Source organism: Vidua chalybeata, chromosome 16 (assembly GCF_026979565.1).
Source record: "Vidua chalybeata isolate OUT-0048 chromosome 16, bVidCha1 merged haplotype, whole genome shotgun sequence".
In the NCBI taxonomy this organism is placed as follows: domain Eukaryota; kingdom Metazoa; phylum Chordata; class Aves; order Passeriformes; family Viduidae; genus Vidua; species Vidua chalybeata.
In genome coordinates this window covers 14,272,039-14,284,496 of record NC_071545.1, presented here as the reverse complement: position 1 = coordinate 14,284,496, position 12,458 = coordinate 14,272,039, and the positions used below count along the sequence as shown (strand labels likewise).

Genomic DNA, 12,458 nt, shown 5'->3' with positions numbered 1-12,458 from the left:
GGGTCACCCCCAACCCTGATTGTGCCCCTCTGCAGCTCAGCACTCACCTGGCTCCAAGGCTCAGCCAAACACCTGCAGCCCAGGCAGCTGATATTAAATGCTTTATTTTCAATATTAAAAACCAGTATTTTTAATAACTAAACAATGCTAAATTCATCTTACCAAAAAAAAAAAAAAAAAAAAAAAAAAAAAAAAAAAAAAAAAAAAGATGAGGTTGGGGAGGGGGGGGGTTCTACCAGGGACGCTACAGCCCCGGCCTCGGCCGGCAGCAACAGAGCCCGAACCCCCCCAGCCACACACGTACCGCAAGAGGGCCCGGGGGGGCCACAGCTCCCCAAAAGGAGAGGGGCAGGGGCCAGCTGAGCCCCGTGGGAACAGCCACCACGGGCCAGGGGACAGACCGCAGCCCCCCAGGAGGACGAGGCCAGGCTCGGAGCCCAGGGGGGATTTGGCACAGTGAGACCCCCAGGGTGGGGCAGCCCCATCTGCCCCCCTCTCCCAGCACCAACATGGACCAGGACCAGGAGCCCGTGTGTAATTCCACAGCGTGATCCCATCCCAAACACACCCCGTGGCAGGAATTAGTGTCAGAAAGGAGCAACAGGCACAGAGCCCAACCTGGAGAATAGCCCTTGGAGAAGCCACTAAGAGAAAAAGGCCACCTGTGACCCCCCACCATGCCCCTCCTCGGGCTGCTCAAGGCCTCTGCTGCCCACCTGGGAGCCAGGGGATCCCCACTGGGCTCCCCTGGGGACAGTCCCTGTGCAGCAGCCAGAGCCTCCTGGCAGGCAGGGAACGGGGCTGTAAACTGCAGGGAGCCGGGCATGTAAACACAGACCAGGGTACAGGGGGGCTGTGCCCGGGGGCTTCTGGCCCCCCATTGCCCCAAGGGACCAAAACTGAGGGACAAGGGGGGGTCCACAAGCCCCAGCCCTCCCCGTGGAGCCGAGGAAGCAGCAGCATCCCCCAGGAAGGGGGCTCTGGAGTAGGGGACAGTGACACTCGACCGTGTATAAAAAAGGAACTGATCTTCCCCGGGAAGAGTTTGTGCCCCACGGCCCCGGCTCGGGGGGCCCGGGGCGGGCAGGCAGGTGTGTGGGGAGTGCCGGAGCCGGGCTGCAGATGTTAGAGAGGAGGCGAGTCTACGTTACGTGGGGAGGGGGCGCGGGGGTCCAGTCGAGTCGCGCATCCCGGGAATCCGAGCACTGAGATGGGTCAGGGAGGCCGGCGGTGCCTGTGGGTGAGGCAGAAGGAGTTGGTGGGGATCAGGACAGGCATTCCCTCTTGCTCCCCCTCCTCTACGAGCCCCGGGGGTCACAACTCCGTCCTCCCACGATGGATCAGGAAGCCAGGGCACTGCGCTGGAGTCCCAGCTCCAAATCCCACTCCCACCCCAGGGACCACCAGCCCTTCACAGACCTCACTTGATGAGGATCCCCGTGGGCCGGGCCTCGTCCTCGCTGGTGTTCCTCAGGTTCTGCTCTGCTTCCTCCGAGGACCTGGGGCAGAGCAGGGTGAGAGGCACTGCCACGGCCCCTCAGCACCATTTACCCCATTCCCACCCCACTCACGGCAGGAAATCCTTCACTTCCTCCACGGTGATGTCCCCGGTGGTGTCCAGCGGGTTCTCCATGCTGCTGTTGGGGGAGTCGATGGGGCCGGGCGAGAAGGTGGCCGAGTGCTCCTCGGGGGACCCTGGGGAGTCACGGGACAGGAGGGATTGGGGACAGTCAGGACACAGAGCCAGGCTTGGAGCAGGGCTGTGGGACACCGTGTGTGTGCAGGGACAGGGTGGTCACTCACGGTCGCTGTCCGAGGGGGAGTGCTGGCTCTCGGAGCTGCGCGGGACGTGGGTGCCGTTCGCCTGTGGCAGCTTCGGTGTCACCGTCGAGCTGTTGCTGGAAGGAAACAGGGAGAAGTTATGGCCAGAACCAGTGTCACGGGGTGGGTGTACAGGGCTTCCCACACAGCAAAGCCCCCCACGCCCCCGAGACAGCCCACCTGAGGCAGGAGGTGTCCTGGAGCCGGGCGACCTCCAGGCGGCACAGGGGCTCCGTCACATTCCTGGCGCTCAGCGAGAAGCGCTCGAACTCGGATGGTGAAATTAGGTAGAAACCTACAGTGGGGACAACAACGAGCCTCAGGAATCCCCCACAGGGCTGCAGGTGAGGTCAACATCCCATCGACACAGATGTCACCTGGTGTCCTCACCTTGGCCGTGCTTGGTGAAGACACAGGAGGCAATGCCACTGATGTCCTCCTTACGGATGCAGCTGTAGTGGACCTGGGGCCGCAGGCTGGGCACGGTGAAGATGTGGATGTCCCCCAGGTTGGTGAGACAGGCCAGGCAGTTTTCCAGCCGCTCCTCAGAGCTAGCACTGGCCAGGCTCACCAGGGCCACCTTCCGCACCCGGCAGCCCTCGTGTGCTGTCAGCTTGAACTTGGTCTTGGCACTCACTTTGGGCAGCGTGAACACCTGGGGGGGGAAAGAGGAGTCAGGCTCAGGGGAGAACAGGAAGCTGCAGGGTTTAGGGGTACACCTTCCCCTTGGATTCACCACCCCAGAATAGACATAGGAGTGCCCCCAAAACCTGACTGGTCACCTGGTCCCTGCGTGATGAGGACATCCAAAGGGGACATGGGACATTTTGTGTCCCATCTCTACCACAGTGGGACACTGAGCCCCGCACTCACCTTGAACTGTTCCTCGGAGGAGATGAGCATGGAGTGGCTGCCCTGCATGTCGGGGGCCTTGGCCAGGTCCCGAGACACCTCGTAGGGCTCGGGCAGGGGGTTCCCCCGCCCGTCCAGCACCGCAATGGCCACCACCGGTGCCCGGTGCATCAGCTGGATCTCCTTCCCCAGCACCGCCTCCACCGCCCGCTCCGAGAACTTCTCCTGCGACGGCACCTCCAGGGCGTAGGCAAACACCGACCCGGAGTTGGTCCCTGCCCACATCGTGGGGCCGTGGTGGGCAGCTGTGGGGGTGGAGCAGCGTCAGAGTCCCCTCCCCACAGACCCAGCCTGGGGCCTTTTCCCTGGGGACGGAGGGAGGGGGGTGTCTCACCGTCACGGAGGAAGGTGTCGGCAAAGTAGAGGCACCGCACGACCCCCGACAGGGAATCATCAGCCGAGCGAGGCTCGATCCGCCGCTGCACCGGCGTCATCTCCACCTCGGGGGGGCCCGCCTGCTCCGCCAGCTGCGCGTTGGCCTCCTGCACCTGGGGAGGGGACACGGGGTCAGTCCCCGCTTGGTGGGGACGGGGAGCTGCCATGGTGGCCCCCACTCCGTGCCCACCTTGCTGGAGGGGCTGCTGGCGTTGAGCCTCTTCTTGCCCGACACGCGGCTCTTGCGGATGCGGCGGAAGGACTGGCGCAGGGACTTCTTGAGGGACTTCACGCGGGACAGGGGCCCCTCCATGGCCAGCGAGTCATTGGGGTGCAGCGTACACCTGCGGGCACCAACGCTGCTCAGCACCCGCCACGCCACTCCAGGGGGTCCCCAGCACCGAGGTCCCCCCATACCTGGCCAGCACGGGGTTGCGCCGGTAGTAGTCGAAGAGTCCAAAGCCGTGGCTGGTGCCGAAGGCCACGAGGTTCCACTCGGAGTGGAGGGTGACGGCGGTGACGGCGGCGGGGGGCACGCACTGCACCAGCACGCTGGGCTGGAAGCCGGGGGGGAAGTGGAGGGGCCCATTCCGGGGGGCCAGCCGGTCGTGGCCCTTCCAGGTGAAGCCCTCACGGTCCTGCAGCAGGTCCACGGTGGCCACGCTGACTGCGTGCTCCGACTTCTCGTCGCTCAGCTCCATCACCAGCACCTGCAGGGACAAGCACGGACAGGGCGACACGCTGGGACCCCCCCCCCCAGCTTGCTGCACATCAGGGGTTAAACCCATCCTAGGAGCCCTTCAAGGACAACCATGGGGGTCTGTAGCCCCCTCATGCTGTGGGTCCCCAATGGGAGAGCCGAGAGGTGCTCGGCAGCCCCTGCTCTGTCCTCGCCACCTTACCTGCCCCGCCGTGCCAGCCACCACCATCTTGGCCGTGTACTTGCAGAGTGCGATCTTCTGCACGCCCAGGCGCGGGTCGTCGCTGTAGGGATCAAAGCAGCCCACCTGCGGGAGGGGACAGCTGAAGGGACAGCCAGGACCCCGCACAACAGCTGTGGAACGGCCCCCCCTGCACACCCACATCCTACCACCAGCTGTGGCACACGGGCCACTCTGGGCATCACGCCCAGGAAAAGTCTGTCCCCACGCACCCCCCGGCTCTGTCCCCCCATGGTGGGGCAGACCCGCGGGACGGGGCCCATGGAACAAGCGTCCCTTGTGTCCCCACAGTGCGTCACACAGCAGCTGTGCCCTGAGCCGGGGGACACGTCCCCGGGGCGCAGCCGGGATGGCTCCGGCAGGTGCATCCCCCCGTGCCCAGCTCTGGGTTTGCCCCCTCCAGTGCTGGCAGAGCCGGGAGGGTGCTGAGCTCCGCGGCGGTGTCACCCTGCCCAGGGGACCTCACCTTGCGGAATGGAGGCCACTCCTCCTCGCCCGCCTGGTTGAGGCTGTCGTTGTGCTCACAGTCTGTCTGGAAGATGTTGGCGGTGCCCAGCTTGTAGAGGGGTTTCAGGGAGACCCCCGAGGCGTCCCAGAACCGCACCGTGCCGTCCTCGTGCCTGGGCGGGGGGGTCCTGTCAGCGCGGGGCCCCACCATCTGCCCGGCTAACAAGAGCCGCCTGTGTGCTGGCAGCCACTGTGCCAGAGGGGGGGGACAACGGGGGACAGCGCAGCGGGTGACACGCTCATGCCCGGCCAGAAGAAGAAGGGGCAGCCCACTCGGAAAGAGGGAGTGGATGCTACCACCATCCCATCCCATTCCCCCACCGCAGGAACCAGTGTGGATGTGTCCCCCCTGCATTTTGGGTTTCCCAGGCCCCCTCCCGGCTGCCAGCCCACTCACCCGGTGAGGAGAAGCCCCCTCTGCGTGGGCTCCTGGGCCAGGTTCTTTCCCCCATCAATGGGCCAAGCCTGGAGGGAGGGAAGGAGGAAGGGATGAAGCCCACTGGGCCACGCTGGAAGAGACTCAGCAGGACCCCTCCCCACCACCCCCATCACTGACCGCAGAGGATTGCCGGGGGCTCTGCTGCTCGCCCACACTGACGATCCTCTCCCAGAGCTTGAGGGGCACGTTGGAGACATGGCAGGAGCAGGTGATGGCAGAGGAGTGGAGAGGTGCCAGGTATGGGGCAGGGATGGTGGGCCAGCCCGGCGTCTGCAGGTCGATGGCCACCAGCTCCTCCTCCACCAGCACCACGAGGGCTCGGGGGTTCTCAAAGCCTGGGGAGGGGGGAGATGGCTGCTGCACGTGGAGACCCCCTCACCATCGCCCGTTCCCTGGGTGGCCCTGGCAGGACGTACCTCCCTCGGGCACCTCTGCGCTCTGCACAGTGAAGAAGTCAATGACGCGGGAGGTGAAGTCGAGCGTGGCCAGGGTCTGGCCCTGCAGCACGCTGACACAGTGCCTGTCACCGTAGCTGGCCCGGGGCATCCCTCCACTGAAGATGATGAAGGGGTTCCTGGGTGGGACGAAGCAGCTGCCATCAGACCCTGGACCCCCAAAGTGCCCCCTGTGCCCATGCCCAGCCCACACACCTACCCTGACTCGCAGGTTCGCCAGAGGATTTTGCTGATAGCTTTGCAAGGGAACGGCCCTGAAACGAAGACACCAACAGCGGTTGTAGCACTGGGAGATGTGGGGGATCAGCTCCCACCCCTTGAGCCCCCCCAGACCCCCATCCTGTACCGTAGGGGATGGTGGACATGACGGGCTGCTGGCTCCTCTGGCCGGTGCCGCTCACTGCCCACACCATGTACCCGCCGTCGCTGTGGGAGCTGACGATGCTCTTCCCGCTCTGCTCCCAGGCCAGGCTCTCCAGCTGCTGCGGGGCCACACGGGGGGCTCAGCACTCGGATGGGGACACACACACGGGGCCACAGCCCCGCCAGCCCCACGCCAGCCCCGGTACCTGGTTCCCCAGGAAGAGATGCTGGACAAGGCGAGTGCTCTGCTCCCACAGGACCACCAGCCCCCGGCTGTACCCGATGAGGAGCCGGCTGCCGTTGCGTGGGTGCTCCTGGATGGACTCCACGGGCCCCAGCGCCTTCCCGCAGCGGTAGTCATCGGGGACACTGCGGGGGGACAGGCACGGAGGGGTCAGAGGGGGGCTGGGGGGTGCTGGGGACAGGGCATGGGGCCCGCAGGGCTCTCACCTCTGCAGGATCTCATCTGGGAAGAGGGTTTTGTCCTCCAGCAGCGTCAGGGTGGGCAGGGTGACAAAGTACACGGCACCGCCCTCGGTGCCCAGGCAGACCATGGCACCAGCAGCCATCGGCAGGACCACTGTCACCCGTGTGATGCCAGGGGAGCAGCTGGGGGGGAACAGGGGCTGCCTCAGCACCGTGTTGGGTCTGGGGGAGCATCAAAGAGACCCCAGACCTCCCCTGCTCCATCCCTCCATTCCCATCTCCCCTAGTGCAGGAGGACAAGGACAAGGACAGCCTCAGCACCGACAGCAATTAGAGCCATTAATCACCCCCGGGCCCTGCCAGCACCATAAAAAGTCCAGAGCTGTTCCCTGCGCTCAGCATCTCAGTTCGGATCAGAGGAGCATCCCAGTGGGGAAAACACCATCACGGAGAGGACCTTGGCCACCATCCCGCCCCTGCAGGCCAGCTGCTCCCACACGCCGTTCCCAGCTGGCAGCGGCACCGCTGCGGCCGCAGCCCCGCGGGGGAGCGGCTCCGACCCCCCCAGGCAAGTACTTAGCGCTGCCGGACCCTGGGCGTCCCGGGAGGCTGAAACTGCGGGTCTCCTCCAGGTGGGAGCAGCCCTCCTTCTGGCACACCTCCCACAGGTGCAGCGTGTTGTCGTCCAGCAGCGAGAGGAGCCAGCCCTGGGGATGGGGGGACGATAAGAGGGGTGTGTGAGGCGCTGGGGGCCGCTGCCAGGTTCTCCCCCGGGACACCCACGTACCTGGCCGGGAAGGAAGTGCAGCTGGGTGACAGTGGCCGTCTCCTTGTGCAGGCCGGTCAGCTCCACACCCGGTGCGCCATATCTGGGGGGGCCGTCAAAGAAACAACGAGGGTAGAGCCCCCCCCGCCCCTTCCCAGCAAACCTCAGGACCCTCGGAATTCCCTCAGGTCACAGTTCTGCCTGCAAACACCAGTTTAGCCCCCTGTCCCCATGAGAGCCAGGGCGCAGCATCCCTGGCAGCACCCCATGCCAGAGCTGGCCATGGCACCACCATCCCCATCCGGGACCCACCAAGCACCTCCAGCTCCAACCAGGACGCTCTGAATCAGCCTGGAATCCGTCAAGAACCTCCAGCTGGGACACTGCAGGTCAGGCTGGGATCCACCAACCACCTCCTACCGGGGTGTCCCAGGTCAGGCTGCGGCCAACACACACAGCTGGGGTGGGTGTGCAAGAGGCGCCGGGAGCCCCGGCACGCACCGGCAGCGGGGCGGGGTTCGGCATGCGCCGGCACAGCCTCACTCACCCGACTGGTCCCGGCTCCTTTACTCGGCAGGAACCACGGCAGGACCCACGCAGCAGCTCCAGCACTGCACAGAGCAGCCCGGCCTGGCATCCCCAGCACCCCCAGACCCAGCCAGCTGCTCCCCCCCAGCCCGGTGTGCACTGTGCAGCCCCATCTGGGCATGCCGTGTGCCGGGGGTACTTGCCCCTGGCCACCTTCTGGTGCCCTCGGCACAGGGAACCAGCCCGGCGGCTCTGCCCGGCCAGACAGGCAGGAGCTGTCTGGCAGTGCTGGGCACAGCTGAGCCGGCAGAGCCAGGTGACAGCCACGGAGTTTTGGGGAGAGCAGGCAACAGGGCATGGGAATGAAGCAGGGAGCACGCAGAGGGCTCTCGGTGCTGCATGCTCGGGGGATGCCACCCATCCTTGCTCATTCTGGGGTCTTTCCCCACCCAAAATAGTGCCACAAGCTGAGAGCCATCAGGGCAAGTGGCTCAGGCACACTAGTGTCACCAGCATGTGGAATGGGGGTCCAAGTGCAGGGACCCCCAGCTGCCTCAGGAGACCCCTCCAGGCACTGGCTGCCCCTCAGTGCCGGGCTGTCTGCAACCAGATCCGCCCAGCCCGGCCAGGGAGCACCCAGGGGTGCCCCCCACTAACCAGTAACGCCAGTCAGGCCAGCTCCGGCTGCTGCCTCGCCCGGCCCCGGCTTCCCCGGCACCGCCAACCTCCAGAAGCATCACTTTGGAGGCAGCCGGAGCGGGGCCGTGTAGGCACGGGGTACCACGCTGGGTACCACCCCAAAACCATCCCCGCAGAGGATGCTCAGGGCATCGCAGCCCCCCGCAACCTCATCCCCGCGGTGCCGGGGGGAGGGGAGGGGGGGCTCAGCTGGGAACGGCACCGCGGGCCAGGCGGGCGAGTGGGGCGGCCGGCGACGTCGCGGCCGGGCTGGCACCCGGGCGGCCCCGGCAGAACAAAACACGCCATCTTTGTGCTCGGCAGGCAGCGAGCCGCCGGCCTGGGGGAGGGGGAGTGCGGCCGCCCCCCACACCCCGACCCCGCTGCGGGCGCAGCCGCCCCCGCGCCCCCACCCCGCATTCCTGCGGCGCGGGGCCCCCCGAGCATGGGCCGCATCCAGCCCTGGCCGCCCGCCAGCAGCCCTCTGAAGTCTCCCTGCACGCTGCCGGCAACAAAGCCCGGCCGGCCCCGCTCGGCGTCCCCCGCTTCGGCCCCCCACCCGGGACCGGGCTCCGCGCCCGCCGCAGCCCCTCTCCCCCGCGCTGAGCCGGCCAGAGCCCCCGCTGCCCCCCCCGAGGGCTGCGTGGATGGGACAGGATGGACAGGAGCCCCCCGGGATACGCGGGGTAACAGCGGGAAGGACCCCACTTGGGATGCCCCCCGGGACGGCCGAGCCCCTTTTCCCCCCCCCGGCGTTTTGGGCGAGGTGGGGGTTTCCTCCAGCCGCCCCCTCGCCGCCCGGCCCAGCTGCAGCACAGCTGGACGGAGGGATGGACGTCAGCCGAGTGGGGGCTGCCGGATGGGCCAGAAGCAGCACAGCCACGTCTCCAAGCATTCTCCGGGATGGGGACAGCCGGAGGAGCGAGCGCGGGAGGGTCCGGGAGGTCCTTACCTCCTGCTCATGTGGGAGGAAAAGGATACAGCTTGACGGCTCCCGCCTTGGTGCCGATGGCCATCACACGCAGGACGGGGTCGTAGGCCAGGGCGCTGGGCTGGCTGGGGAAGCCGTGCTCCACCGTCTGCCATGGGGACAGGCACGTCAGAGTGGGACCCCCCCCACCTCTGACACCCCCAAACCTTCCACAGCCCCCCTCACCCCCACAGCTCCGATCCCGCACCAGCCCGAGCATCACCCCTGCGATGGGGGATCACGAAGATGCTGCTCTGACCCCCAGTGCCACCAAGGAGGGCCCTGGGGAAAGGGGACATCACTCCTCACCCAATTTCCACCCAGCGCCCCAAAACCCAGCCCAACAGCCACACCACGGGCCGGGGTAGGGCTGACCTTGACCGAGCTGTCCCACCACCCGCCAGCACTTTGGGGGTGGGACCCCCCTGCTCTGAACCTCGCAGGTGAGGACACCCCGGGAGAGGCGAGCGGGACCCCCACTGCGACATCACCGGGCGTCCCCGATGCCGGGCGGCAGAACCAGGCGAGCGGGACCCGCCAGCGCCAGGGACGTCCCCGCCGGAGCCGCGTGTCGCCCGAGGGCACCTTCCCAAGGAAGTCGCGGCCGTCCGGCGTGCCCGGGCTCGCCGGCTGGGGAGGGGCTGCCCTGGCAGCGGGGGGACGCGGGGGGCACCCACCGGCCCGGCCCGCGGTGCGGGGACCGCAGGGCTCCCGAGGGCAGCTCGGCTGAGCAGCGACGGCGCGATCAGACGATACGGAGGCCGCCGGAGCCAGACTGGCCGGATCCTGACCTGCTCCCTTTGTCTGGGGCATCCGAGAGGCGCAGCGGGGCGGCTTTCCGCACCCGCCGGCGGCAGCCGCTGTCACCCCAGCTCCTGCTCCCCTCCCAAGGGACACCTTCAGGAGCGTGAAAACGTCCCCAGCCCATCCCAGCCCATCCAAGTGGGTCCCAACACGTCCAAGGGGCGAGGAAGTGGATGCTCGTGGGTGCCGACCCACGCAGGGTCATGCTGAATCCCCCCGGGATGCACGCTGCGCTGGAGGACGGAGCTGGGACAGCAGCAGCACAGGGACACCACGGCGATGCTTTAGGCCGGAAACCAACACGGTGACACCGGCAAAGATTCCCCAAAAAGCGCTGTCGCAGTTCCCCAGCACTCCCAGTCCCAAAGGGGGACCCTGCTGAGCCCCCCACCCGCAGCCCCCGCTCCCGGCCCGCAGCGGGGCCGCATCCGGCAGGCTGTGCCGGCCGGCCAAGGCGCGCTCCCGGCCAAATTACAGCAAATCCCAGGCAGATCTGGAGCTCGGGAGGAAAAACAACCCTTAATGGGAGGCAGGTGGGCAGCGGGCGGCCCCAGGGCTGGGATGGCCGGAGAGGGGCTCTCCTCAGCCTCCCCCCCAGGACATCCCACTGGCACGCACCCGCCCTGGGCACTCGTTCGGGCAGGTTCCGCCGTGGGACTCTGCTCCCCCAAAACAGGGGGGCTCTGGCTGGGCTGAGCCTTGCAGCCCGGCCAGACCCTCACCCACGGCAAGGAGTTGGGGGGTCAGGGCTGTGCTGGGCAGTGGGAGCTGGCTCTGACCCCTCACCACTGCACACCCCGACACCCGCAGCCCCTCCCGCTGCGGGACAGCCGGGGGTCGCTCCGGTGCACGGCAGCGTCCCCAGCAGGAGCTGGGCAAGTAGCCCACAGCAGTGCCAGGACGCTGGATGATGGACAGGATGGGCACGGTTTGGGTTCATCCAGGGGGCACTGCCGGTGGCCAGGGCAGGAGAATGGTCCCAACGCCACGGCGCCTCCGGGACAAGGTGCACCAAGTCCCAGGTGGGCACCCGCTGGCACAGCCCGGTGTCCCGAGGGAAGGCTCCGGCACCCCAGGGCTTGTTTGATGAGCTTGTGGATCTCTCCCACCCCAAAGGAGGGGGGCAAGTGGTAAAACTCGGAGGGAGGAGGGGGACAAGGACTGACCTCTCATGTCCCCACAGAGACACATCTTTGGGGTGCCACGGAACCCCAAAAGCCCAGGGGGTCATTGCCACAGCCCTTCCGGCTGACACAGGGGCTCCAGCCCCCCAGTATCCCACCCCTGGGGAGACGGGGGTGAGGGGCTGAGCCCCACATGGGGGATGCAGCCAGGGATGCTCCAAGGCCAGACAGGATGCGGGACCGCGGGTCACCCCAAAAAGCCCGTGAGCGAGGCCTCGGGGAATCCACGGGACAGGGGGCGTGCGGGAACCGGGGCGCTCCAGGGAACCCCCCGCAGGAGGGGCTGGGGACGGGGATGTCGCGGTGCTGAGGGGGTCGCCTCCTCTCCCGGAGTGCCCCCCTGCACCGCACGGGGAGGAGCGCAGCCCCCGGTCCGCACCCCGCACCCGCGGCTCCCGGTACCCACCCCCGGGGGTGCATCCTCCCGGGGCGGTCCAGCAGCCTGTCCCGGGATCCCCCGGCCAGGCAGCCCTGCCCTTCCCGCGTGCCCCTTCCCCGGGAGCGGGGAGGTCCCGGTGCGCGGCTCCCCCGGGGGTTCAGCCGGTCCCGGGGGGCGGTGCCCCGCACGCTGCTCGCCTCCCCGCGGGCAGCATCCCGCCGGGGTACCAGAGCCCCGCGCCATCGGGGCGCTTGCCCGCACACCGCACCCTGCCCGGTACCCCCGGTGCCTCCCGGTGGTCGCCGCCCCCCGGGATCCCCCGCCGCGCCCCCCGCTCGCCCTAGACGCACCTTGCTGAAGGCGAAGAGGTCGTGGCGGAGGCGGTCGCGGTGCGGGTCGGCACCCTGCCGCCGGAACCGAAACTTCATCATGGTTGGGCCGGCGGCGGCGGCGGTGGCGGCGGCGCGGTACCGGGCGGGGCGGGCGCGGCCGGCGGTCCCGGGGCCGGTCCCGGGGCGGCGGTGGCGGTGGCGGGGCCGGGGCGCGGCGCGGGGCGGGGCCGGCAGGGGGCGCGGTGCCGGTGCGGGGTCCCCGGTGCCGGTGCGGGGTCCCGGTGCGCGCGCCCGCCGAGCCCGGGCAAGCACCGCCGCGGCGGGGGCGGGGCGGAGCCCTGACGGACAGCTCCTCCCGCCAATCACCGCGCGGCAACGCGCGCCGCGCGCCGCGGCCCCGCCCACCCGCGCTGCGCCTGCGCCGCCGCGGCTGCCGATGGGATATGTAGTCTTCCAACTCAACGCCCTCTGCGCTGGGTTTATTTATATTATTTTTTTAAATCCTCTTCTTTCGGTGTCTTCCCTCGGCGTGGGCATGGTGAGAGACAGCGAGGATACCCCAAGCTTGGTCATGGTGG

General features: G+C 68.0%; 1 protein-coding gene across 3 annotated transcripts; it reads right to left on the bottom strand.

Moving 5' to 3' along the window:
* Positions 1-92: 92 nt before the first annotated feature.
* LLGL1 (LLGL scribble cell polarity complex component 1) lies at positions 93-12,015 on the bottom strand. Of its 3 annotated transcripts, none has more exons than XM_053957403.1 (23): positions 11,899-12,015; positions 9,193-9,290; positions 7,027-7,108; positions 6,816-6,946; positions 6,264-6,422; positions 6,020-6,182; positions 5,797-5,932; positions 5,650-5,704; positions 5,412-5,569; positions 5,113-5,330; positions 4,954-5,021; positions 4,516-4,669; positions 4,011-4,115; positions 3,526-3,818; positions 3,299-3,452; positions 3,068-3,221; positions 2,695-2,978; positions 2,212-2,476; positions 2,002-2,116; positions 1,804-1,898; positions 1,572-1,695; positions 1,420-1,499; positions 93-1,234 (listed from the first exon to the last, which is right to left on the bottom strand). In XM_053957403.1, the coding sequence occupies exons 1-22, from the start codon at positions 11,977-11,979 to the stop codon at positions 1,421-1,423; spliced, it is 3,171 nt and encodes a 1,056-aa protein (XP_053813378.1). In that variant the 5' UTR covers positions 11,980-12,015; the 3' UTR covers positions 93-1,234; position 1,420. The 3 variants fall into 3 exon arrangements, with proteins under 3 accessions (XP_053813378.1, XP_053813379.1, XP_053813380.1); XM_053957404.1 differs by having other exon boundaries at positions 6,831-6,946; XM_053957405.1 differs by lacking the exon at positions 11,899-12,015 and having other exon boundaries at positions 9,164-9,204.
* Positions 12,016-12,458: the final 443 nt, after the last annotated feature.